The 12,869-nt window shown below is 45.5% G+C and overlaps 1 protein-coding gene across 1 annotated transcript in view; it reads left to right on the top strand.

The window, feature by feature from the left end:
- Positions 1-6,523: 6,523 nt before the first annotated feature.
- Positions 6,524-12,869, top strand: part of LOC310879560 (receptor-interacting serine/threonine-protein kinase 3-like) — a gene marked incomplete at both ends in the record, with an annotated part of 21,339 nt that continues 14,993 nt past the window's right edge. Inside the window, 6 exons of the mRNA XM_083794335.1 lie at positions 6,524-6,669; positions 6,830-7,010; positions 8,616-8,765; positions 9,867-10,006; positions 10,177-10,229; positions 12,697-12,843. Coding sequence (XP_083650461.1) covers positions 6,524-6,669; positions 6,830-7,010; positions 8,616-8,765; positions 9,867-10,006; positions 10,177-10,229; positions 12,697-12,843 — 817 coding nt within the window. The remainder of the gene's footprint in view (positions 6,670-6,829; positions 7,011-8,615; positions 8,766-9,866; positions 10,007-10,176; positions 10,230-12,696; positions 12,844-12,869) is intronic.

The raw sequence follows: 12,869 nt of genomic DNA, 5'->3' as shown, positions 1-12,869 counted from the left end.
CCAGTGCGTGCGTGTAGATCTGCTATTTTGAAAAAAAATCGTTAAAATGTGGCGCAAATCTTTGAATATATATTCTTTCAGACCGAACTTTTTTTTGATTAATGCGATTAAGCGAGAAAGCGAGAAAGCGAGAAAGCGAGATGCGATTCAGTGAGAAAGCGAGAAGTTAAAAACGTTCGCTCTGCAAGAATATATATTCAAAGATTTGCGCCACATTTTAACGATTTATTTCAAAAATAGCAGATCTACAAGCTCGTAGAACTACGAGCTTGTTGATCTGCTATTTTTCAACAGCTAAAGTACATAATTCTTAAAACACCAGAAGGGGTTAACTCTGTATAAGTGTATTATTATTATTATTATTATTATTATTATTATTATTATTATTATTATTATATTGTTATTACATGGCTACCTAACATAAATTAATACATTGACCCAAAACACAACAAAAAAAGTATTCCATAATTTGCGCTGGCTGCATCTGGCCAGCTGCAGGGCTGGAGCACGTGTCGACAATATGGAGGTTATGCTATGCATGAATATTCATGACTCTCATAACTTTAAATGTGTCAAAAGGAACTTAGTCTGCTATAAAGTACTATAAATATACTGTATTTGAATGATAGAATGACCCCCCCCCCCCTCTCTCTCTCTCTCTCTCTCTCTCTCTGTCACCTCTCCCCCCTCTCTCTCTCTCTGTCACCCCTCCCCCCCTCTCTCTGTCTCTCTCTCTCTCTCTCTCTCTCTCTCGCTCTCTCTCTCTCTCTCTCTCTCTCTGTCTGTCACCCCTCCTCCTCTCCCCCCCCCCCCTCTCTCTCTCTCTCTCTCTGTCACCCCTCCACCCCTCTCTCTCTCTCTCTCTGTCTGTCACCCCTCCTCCTCTCCCCCCCCCTCTCTCTCTCTCTCTCTCTCTGTCACCCCTCCTCCTCTCCCCCCCCCCTCTCTCTCTCAGTCACCCCTCCTCCTCTCTCTCTCTCTCAGTCACCCCTCCTCCTCTCTCTCTCTCTCTCTCTCTCTCTCTCTCTCTCTCTCTCTCTCTCTCTCTCTCTCTCTCTCAGACATCAGGACATTCTCCTGTGACTCTGAACAACACAACAGACACAACAGACCTCCTGAGACACCGGCTGACACTGTAAGGTAGGACAACAAACTATAGATCTAATACATGTATAGATACCTGTTTGCACTGTAAGGACAACAAACTATAGATCTAATACATGTATAGATACCTGTTTGCACTGTAAGGACAACAAACTATAGATCTAATACATGTATAGATAGGCCTACCTGTTTGCACTGTAAGGACAACAGACTATAGATCTAATACATGTATAGATACCTGTTTGCACTGTAAGGACAACAAACTATAGATCTAGTGAATGTAAACTTGTACACTGAGTTGACCCACATCACTTTAGTTTAGTGTTGATGACATTTGAACTCATTAAGGACTGAATCCATGTTGGCTAAAGTTACAGATTATAGACCAATATGTGGCTCTTTAGCCCATTTCGGGCGGGAACCCCTTTTGGTGTTAGCATTATGTTATGCTTTAGCTATTGAAAAATAGCAGACCTACAAGCTCATAGATGCACCACTCGGTGGCGCGCTATGAGCTTGTAGGTCTGCTATTTTTTAGAAAAATCGAAGAACCACTGACATGGAAACATAGCTTTTTCAGAAAACTGTCAGGATGTAGAAGACCTTTTTAGAATCTGATCTCAGGTCAGAATGGGGAATCCATGTTGGGTAAAGTTCTACAGGTCATAGAGCAACATGTGGCTCTTTTTGGAAGTTTGTCCATAAAACTTATAGAAGGCATTTTTCTCCTACTTTACTTTCACTTCTGTCATGTTGTCGTTGCTGAACAAGATGTGACTGTGTTCACTTCCTGTTGAGCCATGCTCTCCCTCGGTGACCACATCCTGTTGCGCTGTTCTCTCTACACAGAGCTACAGTTACATCATGTACTGCCCCCCCCCCCCCCCCCCAGTGCGTGTGTGTGTGCATGCGTGCGTGTGTGTGCGTGCGTGCGCGTGCGTGCGTGTATGTGTGCATGCGTGCGTGCGTGTGTGTGCATGCGTGCGTGCGTGCGTGTGTGCGTGCGTGCGTGCGGCCTTGTGAGGCAGATTCTAAAGTGGAAACCACACTTGCTACAACATGCAAGGGTCACTGTGGTTGCAACGAGATGCAACTATGTGTAACTCCTCTCGACAGGGACCCCCATCTGATAATATGTTGTTCCAGGGACCCCCCATCTGATAATATGTTGTTCCAGGGACCCCATCTGATAATATGTTGTTCCAGGGACCCCCCATCTGATAATATGTTGTTCCAGGGACCCCCATCTGTTAATATGTTGTTCCAGGGACCCCCATCTGATAATATGTTGTTCCAGGGACCCCCCATCTGATAATATGTTGTTCCAGGGACCCCCCATCTGATAATGTTCTTCCAGGGACCCCCATCTGATAATATGTTGTTCCAGGGACCCCCATCTGATAATATGTTGTTCCAGGGACCCCCATCTGTTAATATGTTGTTCCAGGGACCCCCCATCTGATAATATGTTGTTCCAGGGACCCCCCATCTGAAAATATGTTGTTCCAGGGACCCCCATCTGTTAATATGTTGTTCCAGGGACCCCCCATCTGATAATATGTTGTTCCAGGGACCCCCCATCTGATAATATGTTGTTCCAGGGACCCCCCATCTGAAAATATGTTGTTCCAGGGACCCCCATCTGTTAATATGTTGTTCCAGGGACCCCCCATCTGATAATATGTTGTTCCAGGGACCCCCCATTTGAAAATATGTTGTTCCAGGGACCCCCCATCTGAAAATATGTTGTTCCAGGGACCCCTCCATCTGATAATATGTTGTTCCAGGGACCCCTCCATCTGATAATATGTTGTTCCAGGGACCCCTCCATCTGATAATATGTTGTTCCAGGGACCCCCATCTGAAAATATGTTGTTCCAGGGACCCCCCATTTGAAAATATGTTGTTCCAGGGACCCCCATCTGAAAATATGTTGTTCCAGGGACCCCCATCTGTTAATATGTTGTTCCAGGGACCCCCCATCTGATAATATGTTGTTCCAGGGACCCCCCATCTGATAATATGTTGTTCCAGGGACCCCCCATCTGATAATATGTTGTTCCAGGGACCCCCATCTGTTAATATGTTGTTCCAGGGACCCCCATCTGAAAATATGTTGTTCCAGGGACCCCTCCATCTGATAATATGTTGTTCCAGGGACCCCTCCATCTGATAATATGTTGTTCCAGGGACCCCCATCTGAAAATATGTTGTTCCAGGGACCCCCCATTTGAAAATATGTTGTTCCAGGGACCCCCATCTGAAAATATGTTGTTCCAGGGACCCCTCCATCTGATAATATGTTGTTCCAGGGACCCCCATCTGTTAATATGTTGTTCCAGGGACCCCCCATCTGATAATATGTTGTTCCAGGGACCCCCCATCTGATAATATGTTGTTCCAGGGACCCCCATCTGATAATATGTTGTTCCAGGGACCCCCATCTGATAATATGTTGTTCCAGGGACCCCCATCTGATAATATGTTGTTCCAGGGACCCCCCCATCTGATAATATGTTGTTCCAGGGACCCCCATCTGATAATATGTTGTTCCAGGGACCCCCATCTGATAATATGTTGTTCCAGGGACCCCCATCTGAAAATATGTTGTTCCAGGGACCCCCCATCTGATATGTTGTTCCAGGGACCCCCATCTGATAATATGTTGTTCCAGGGACCCCCATCTGATAATATGTTGTTCCAGGGACCCCTCCATCTGATAATATGTTGTTCCAGGGACCCCCATCTGTTAATATGTTGTTCCAGGGACCCCCATCTGTTAATATGTTGTTCCAGGGACCCCCATCTGAAAATATGTTGTTCCAGGGACCCCCCATCTGAAAATATGTTGTTCCAGGGACCCCCATCTGAAAATATGTTGTTCCAGGGACCTCCATCTGAAAATATGTTGTTCCAGGGACCCCCCATCTGATAATATGTTGTTCCAGGGACCCCCATCTGAAAATATGTTGTTCCAGGGACCCCCCTGCTTTCTTTCGTTTTGGGGATTTTAGCAGCTTTTGACAGGGGGGCGGGGGCATTCGAGCATGGGGCTAAATATGTATTTTTTACAAAATATTATGGCGATTTATTATTTTATTATTTACTATAGTCCTAATAAACCCCAATAAATTACATCTGACCACAAAAGATCACAGGATCTATTGAATGTGACAAACTGACATATTGAGCCTATACACACAGTATAAGCCTTCCCCCAGTAGGCTACCTTCACATTCAGTAGATCCTGTGATCTTCTGTGGCCAGATGTAATTTCCTGGGGTTTATTAGGACTATAGTAAATAATAAATAAATAAATCACCATCAAATGTTGTAAAAAAATACATAATTAGCCCCATGCTCGAATGCCCCCGCCCCCCTGTCAAAAAAAGCTAAAATCCATAAAATGAAAGAAAGCATCAAATGAAAAGAAAATCTCATCTTTTACTTTATCTAATAACAACCTAAAACATGAACCTTGGTTGAAAAAAACTAAAGTTGTCCTTTAACCTCTGCTCTGACCAACGCCTAGTTGGGACAGCTGCAGGGGGTTATTTGGGACATGTTAGGACACCTACTGGGATTCCTAGCTCCACATTCTGTTGCGCTGTTCTCTCTACCCAGAGCTACAGTTACATCATGTACTACCCCCCCCCCCCCAGTGTTCTCTCTACCCCCCCCCCCAGTGTTCTCTCTACCCCCCCCCCCAGTGTTCTCTCTACCCCCCCCCCCCCCGTGTTCTCTCTACCCCCCCCCCCCCAGTGCGTGCGTGTAGATCTGCTATTTTGAAAAAAAATCGTTAAAATGTGGCGCAAATCTTTGAATATATATTCTTTCAGACCGAACTTTTTTGATTAATGCGATTAAGCGAGAAAGCGAGAAAGCGAGAAAGCGAGATGCGATTAAGCGAGAAAGCGAGAAGTTAAAAACGTTCGCTCTGCAAGAATATATATTCAAAGATTTGCGCCACATTTTAACGATTTATTTCAAAAATAGCAGATCTACAAGCTCGTAGAACTACGAGCTTGTAGATCTGCTATTTTTCAACAGCTAAAGTAGGGGAGAGCCGCCACAATTGTAACGCTTCACGGTTGTAACATGGACATTATCTCTTGATTGGTCAACGCCACCATGACGCCATCGCGTCAGTATGTGTACAGCAACGTACTCTACGTGCCCAGGAAGTTTGAAGTGTTTACCTTCATCCTGCAGGGAGCTATTGGCGAAAAACTGACTTTTTTCAAAAGGCGTATAATTTTACACCTGGAGTATATGTGTGCTACAATTTTTTTCTTTGGTGTTGGTGAATAAAAATCCACATGGATGTCTTCATGCTTATGTTCTTCATTAGTTTGCATCGTGTTTAGACGGAATGCACGTTCATTCTGGTCTGTAAGCAACGGCAAAGAACAACTTGCAAAAGTGGGCCATTTGTAACATGTTACAAATGGTCCGCTTTCCATTCAATACCATTATATGTAATATTTACATATTTGACATATTGGCCAATATTATATGTTCTAAAATTGTATTGTATTGTGTAGTGTATTCTAAAATTAGTTTAGGGTTGTATAACATTGTACAACTCAATAAATCAAACGTTTGTTTAATCAATGTATTTCCCCACTGAACTGACCAAAAAAAAAAAAAAGCCCAAACTGGTACACCCGATACTATTTAATATTTCCCTTATTTTCTATACATTTTCTTATCACATCCATGGTATGAAAACAATGCTAAGGAGTTGCTTCAATGAAATATAATTGCTTTTAGCTGAAAACGATATGTTTAATGGTGTTTTTTAGCGTTGTTACATTTATCATGCATGCCGTTACAATTAATCCAATATGCGCAGCAAATGTAACACTGAAACAGCGTCCACGTTCGGTTTAATAACTCCCGACCTGTTTTATCAAAAAAAGTGTACTTTAAGTGGTTTATGGTAGCAGACATGTGTAGGTCCGTTGCCTGAAAATATTACATGTGTAGATAAACGGATCTCTGAGTAAAAAAATGATACGTGCAAAATGTTACATCCTTGGCGGCTCTCCCCTACATAATTCTTAAAACACCAGAAGGGGTTAACTCTGTATAAGTGTATTATTATTATTATTATTATTATTATTATTATATTGTTATTACATGGCTACCTAACATAAATTAATACATTGACCCAAAACACAACAAAAAAAGTATTCCATAATTTGCGCTGGCTGCATCTGGCCAGCTGCAGGGCTGGAGCACGTGTAGACAATATGGAGGTTATGCTATGCATGAATATTCATGACTCTCATAACTTTAAATGTGTCAAAAGGAACTTAGTCTGCTATAAAGTACTATAAATATACTGTATTTCAATGATAGAGTTTGCACACATACATTTTCCTGTACTTTGTCTCCCTCTAGATTTCGGTGAGAGATGGCAGAGAGTGGCAAAGGGCCAATTGGCGACGACAGTCTGGAGAACTGGAAACTACTGGGCGCAGGGGGCTTTGGGTGGGTCTTTAAGGCCACACACAAGCTCCTGGGCAAAGTGGCCATTAAGGTGCTTAATAATGATGACAGGTATGATGACAATGAGCTACATAATGTATCCATCATTGATTAATTATCTTCATTCACACTATTATTTTATTCATGATCTTAGTCAGTTTTACATAATTATAACATTATATATTATTATAACATTTTGGGTTCTAACTCCTAAACTGACCCCGTACTGCAGCTCTGGTACGTTGTTTTCTGCCTTGTGTCGCGAGGCAAGACACATGGAAGACGCAGAGCTGTTTGTTCCCAGGGTCTATGGGATGTACCGCGGCCAGCCCCCCATGATGGACAAAGAGGTGCAGGGTTTAGTGATGGAGCTGATGGAGGGAGGCTGCCTGGAGTCCTTTCTGCTCACCAAGGTCTTTATAATTCAACTGAAACTAACTAAATTACCACAACTAAAACTGAAAACGCATCTTCGTCAACTGACCTAAATCAAAACTAGAATAAAAGAACAAAGACGTTAACTAACTGGAAGTGTGTTGTGTGTTTAGAAATTGTTTGAAATTATATTTATCTGTGCTCTGTATATTTATCTTTTATTGAGTTAGCTTATGCAATTTTTATTTCCATGTGGGGGTGCGTCAGCTATAGGTCAGGAGGTAACAGGGGGTGCATGGCCAGAAAAGTTTGGGAACCACTGCCCTATAGTACACGACAGGCCTACTTACTCTGACCGTTATGAATCCTGCTGCTGGGGGGGACCACTGCCCTATAGTACACGACAGGCCTACTTACTCTGACTGTTATGAATCCTGCTGCTGGGGGGGACCACTGCCCTATACACGACAGGCCTACTTACTCTGACTGTTATGAATCCTGCTGCTGGGGGGGACCACTGCCCTATAGTACACGACAGGCCTACTTACTCTGACCGTTATGAATCCTGCTGCTGGGGGGGACCACTGCCCTATAGTACACGACAGGCCTACTTACTCTGACTGTTATGAATCCTGCTGCTGGGGGGGACCACTGCCCTATAGTACACGACAGGCCTACTTACTCTGACCGTTATGAATCCTGCTGCTGGGGGGGGACCACTGCCCTATAGTACACGACAGGCCTACTTACTCTGACTGTTATGAATCCTGCTGCTGGGGGGGACCACTGCCCTATAGTACACGACAGGCCTACTTACTCTGACCGTTATGAATCCTGCTGCTGGGGGGGACCACTGCCCTATAGTACACGACAGGCCTACTTACTCTGACTGTTATGAATCCTGCTGCTGGGGGGGACCACTGCCCTATAGTACACGACAGGCCTACTTACTCTGACCGTTATGAATCCTGCTGCTGGGGGGGACCACTGCCCTAGTACACGACAGGCCTACTTACTCTGACTGTTATGAATCCTGCTGCTGGGGGGGACCACTGCCCTAGTACACGACAGGCCTACTTACTCTGACTGTTATGAATCCTGCTGCTGGGGGGGACCACTGCCCTATAGTACACGACAGGCCTACTTACTCTGACCGTTATGAATCCTGCTGCTGGGGGGGACCACTGCCCTATAGTACACGACAGGCCTACTTACTCTGACTGTTATGAATCCTGCTGCTGGGGGGGACCACTGCCCTATAGTACACGACAGGCCTACTTACTCTGACCGTTATGAATCCTGCTGCTGGGGGGGACCACTGCCCTATAGTACACGACAGGCCTACTTACTCTGACCGTTATGAATCCTGCTGCTGGGGGGGACCACTGCCCTATAGTACACGACAGGCCTACTTACTCTGACTGTTATGAATCCTGCTGCTGGGGGGGACCACTGCCCTATAGTACACGACAGGCCTACTTACTCTGACCGTTATGAATCCTGCTGCTGGGGGGGACCACTGCCCTATAGTACACGACAGGCCTACTTACTCTGACCGTTATGAATCCTGCTGCTGGGGGGGGGGTAATAATAAAGAACTAAAGCTAACACTAAATCCAAAACTATTCTTAACCTTTCTACAGACCGAGTCTAAACCTCCACCCTGGTCCCTGGCGTTCCGTCTAGCCCACCAGGTGGCGCTAGCCATGGACTTCCTCCACTGTAAGAAGAACCTTGTGCACATGGACCTGAAACCAGCCAATATCCTGCTGGATGCCGACTTCAATGCCAAGGTACACAATATACAATAATTATACATACAGTAGAACTAAATGTCAGGGAGGGACTAGTGGAGAAGAGATCCAGTATAACTAAATGTCAGGGAGGGACTAGTGGAGAAGAGATCCAGTAGAACTAAATGTCAGGGAGGGACTAGTGGAGAAGAGATCCAGTAGAACTAAATGTCAGGGAGGGACTAGTGGAGAAGAGATCCAGTAGAACTAAATGTCAGGGAGGGACTAGTGGAGAAGAGATCCAGTAGAACTAAATGTCAGGGAGGGACTAGTGGAGAAGAGATCCAGTAGAACTAAATGTCAGGGAGGGACTAGTGGAGAAGAGATCCAGTAGAACTAAATGTCAGGGAGGGACTAGTGGAGAAGAGATCCAGTAGAACTAAATGTTAGGGAGGGACTAGTGGAGAAGAGATCCAGTAGAACTAAATGTTAGGGAGGGACTAGTGGAGAAGAGATCCAGTAGAACTAAATGTCAGGGAGGGACTAGTGGAGAAGAGATCCAGTAGAACTAAATGTCAGGGAGGGACTAGTGGAGAAGAGATCCAGTAGAACTAAATGTCAGGGAGGGACTAGTGGAGAAGAGATCCAGTAGAACTAAATGTCAGGGAGGGACTAGTGGAGAAGAGATCCAGTAGAACTAAATGTCAGGGAGGGACTAGTGGAGAAGAGATCCAGTAGAACTAAATGTCAGGGAGGGACTAGTGGAGAAGAGATCCAGTAGAACTAAATGTTAGGGAGGGACTAGTGGAGAAGAGTCTGAGATCCAGTACAACTAAAATACTAAAGTTATTTTATGCTCGGTTGCACTCGGGTGTTGCACTCTGAAATATAGCAGATCTGCAAGCTCACAATGTGTTCCATACGACGCCATCAAGGCCCGCTTAAATACATTTTAGTCGGCTAGGTCAACTTTAGATTTATTTGACTAAAACTAGACTAAAACAAACATTTCACGTGACTAAAATCTGACAAAAACTAAATTAAACTGTATTCAAAAGACTGGCTAAAACCAAATCCAAATTTGCTCTCGAAATGAACAGTTCTCGTCACTGCATGTCCTGCTTAAACAAAATCATAAACGCCTCCTCTTTCTGTCAACAGATAGCAGATTTTGGCCTGTCTACGGTGACCAACAGTGTCAGGCAGACCAACCGTACAAACAGAGGAGGCACTGCCTCCTACACCCCCCCTGAGGCTTTTGACGACAAATACCACCGTGTTCGCTCCTACGATGTTTACAGGTGACTAACTATATCTAGATACATACCACCATGTTCACCATGATGTTTACAGGTGACTAACTATATCTAGATACATACCACCATGTTCACCATGATGTTTACAGGTGAATTCTGTTGCTACAACATCAGTCATAATGCTAATGCTTGGATGTTTCCCGTCTTTTTATTAGCTACGGCATACTTCTCTGGACCATTCTCACTGGAGAGAGTCCCTATCCAGCTGGTAAACTATCTGCATGCACGCACGCACACACGCACGCACGCACACAGACACACACACACACACACACACACACACACACACACACACACACACACACACACACACACAGACAGACAGACAGACAGACACACAGACAGACAGACAGACAGACAGACAGACAGACAGACAGACAGACAGACAGACAGACAGACAGACAGACAGACAGACAGACAGACAGACAGACAGACAGACAGACAGACACACACACACACACACAGACACACAGACACACAGACACACACACACACACACACACACACACACACACACACACACACACACACACACACAATGTAAATGTTCCTGTATTTTATGTAGGGTTGGACCGGTCCTTGTTGGAGTTCCAAATTGGCATAAGGGGAGCGAGACCAGATCTTTGTAAAATCGATGTCCAGAAAGCAGCTGGATTAGATGAGCTGGTGGAGCTCATGCAGAGATGCTGGGACTCTGAGCCCAACAAGAGACCTGAGTTTGCAGGTAAATTTATTCATGCAGAGATGCTGGGACTCTGAGCCCAACAAGAGACCTTCGATTGGGGGTAAATCTACCTTTGTCACTGCACCAGTGAGAAGCTCTATTGAAATCACAAAAGATTATTCGTTGCACTAATAAAAAGCGTTTTTGTTTTTGAGGCGCTAAAGGTACTCTAAAAGTTGCACAGCTTTTTGCACACACATCACAAGAGGTGGAAAAGTACGTATTCCAATCGTCTCACAAAAGGGGCGTGGCATGATAGCTCAATAGTGCCCCCCCCCCCGCCTACAAATGTTTGTGCTTGAAGCCCCACAACGGTTTCACCTACATGTATGAAGATTGGTACTCACCTGGTACACACCTGGTACACACCTGGTACTCACCTGGTACTCACCTGGTACACACCTGGTACTCACCTGGTACACACCTGGTACTCACCTGGTACTCACCTGGTACACACCTGGTACACACCTGGTACTCACCTGTATTATGTTGTTAACCTGACTCCGCCAGATGGAGGCAGTATTGGGTTCTCCTCCTACCTCCATCTGGTCTCTCAAACAGAAACGATGAACCCAGAAGCAGCGGGACAAAAGTCTGATATCTCCATACTTTCCTTAAGTTCCTGTTAGGTTGTGTTTACATTTGCGCTGTGGCACAGCTTCAATATGTCATCAGTCTTGTGTTGATCCCGCCTCTAGCGGCCGCATATCACTCCTCTATAGCGGCCTCATACAGCCTCATATCACTCCTCTATAGCGGCCTCATACAGCCTCATATCACTCCTCTAGCGGCCTTATACAGCCTCATATCACTCCTCTAGCGGCCTCATACAGCCTCATATCACTCCTCTATAGCGGCCTCATACAGCCTCATATCACTCCTCTATAGCGGCCTCATACAGCCCCATATCACTCCTCTATAGCGGCCTCATACAGCCTCATATCACTCCTCTATAGCGGCCTCATACAGCCTCATATCACTCCTCTATAGCGGCCTCATACAGCCCCATATCACTCCTCTATAGCGGCCTCATACAGCCTCATATCACTCCTCTATAGCGGCCTCATACAGCCCCATATCACTCCTCTATAGCGGCCGCATACAGCCTCATATCACTCCTCTCTAGCGTCCTCATACAGCCCCATATCACTCCTCTATAGCGGCCTCATACAGCCTCATATCACTCCTCTATAGCGGCCTCATACAGCCTCATATCACTCCTCTAGCGGCCTCATACAGCCTCATATCACTCCTCTATAGCGGCCTCATACAGCCTCATATCACTCCTCTATAGCGGCCTCATACAGCCCCATATCACTCCTCTATAGCGGCCTCATACAGCCTCATATCACTCCTCTAGCGGCCTCATACAGCCTCATATCACTCCTCTATAGCGGCCTCATACAGCCTCATATCACTCCTCTATAGCGGCCTCATACAGCCTCATATCACTCCTCTAGCGGCCTCATACAGCCTCATATCACTCCTCTAGCGGCCTCATACAGCCTCATATCACTCCTCTATAGCGGCCTCATACAGCCTCATATCACTCCTCTAGCGGCCTCATACAGCCTCATATCACTCCTCTAGCGGCCTCATACAGCCTCATATCGCTCCTCTATAGCGGCCTCATATCACTCCTCTATAGCGGCCTCATACAGCCTCATATCACTCCTCTATAGCGGCCGCATACAGCCTCATATCGCTCCTCTAGCGGCCCCATACAGCCTCATATCACTCCTCTAGCGGCCTCATATCACTCCTCTAGCGGCCTCATACAGCCTCATATCACTCCTCTATAGCGGCCTCATACAGCCTCATATCACTCCTCTAGCGGCCGCATACAGCCTCATATCACTCCTCTAGCGGCCTCATACAGCCTCATATCACTCCTCTAGCGGCCTCATACAGCCATATAAAAAGAAAGATTATTTTTGTTTTTTCATTTCAGAATGCGTTGAAGTGACACGTGGTGTTTTTTCAAGACACGAGGAGGGAATCTCTGCTGCCTGTGACCTCCTGAGACCTCCTCCTCCTCCTGCTGTTCCTGCTCCACCTGGTGCTCCAGGGCTCACCAACAGAGAGGCCTTTTTAAAACGTGAGTCCATGTTGACACACAGCTTC

The sequence above is a fragment of the Protomyctophum parallelum genome, assembly GCF_964188405.1.
Source record: "Protomyctophum parallelum genome assembly, chromosome: 21".
Lineage (NCBI taxonomy): Eukaryota > Metazoa > Chordata > Actinopteri > Myctophiformes > Myctophidae > Protomyctophum > Protomyctophum parallelum.
Note: the sequence above shows the minus strand (reverse complement) of the source record. Positions and strands in the feature narration are given on the sequence as shown.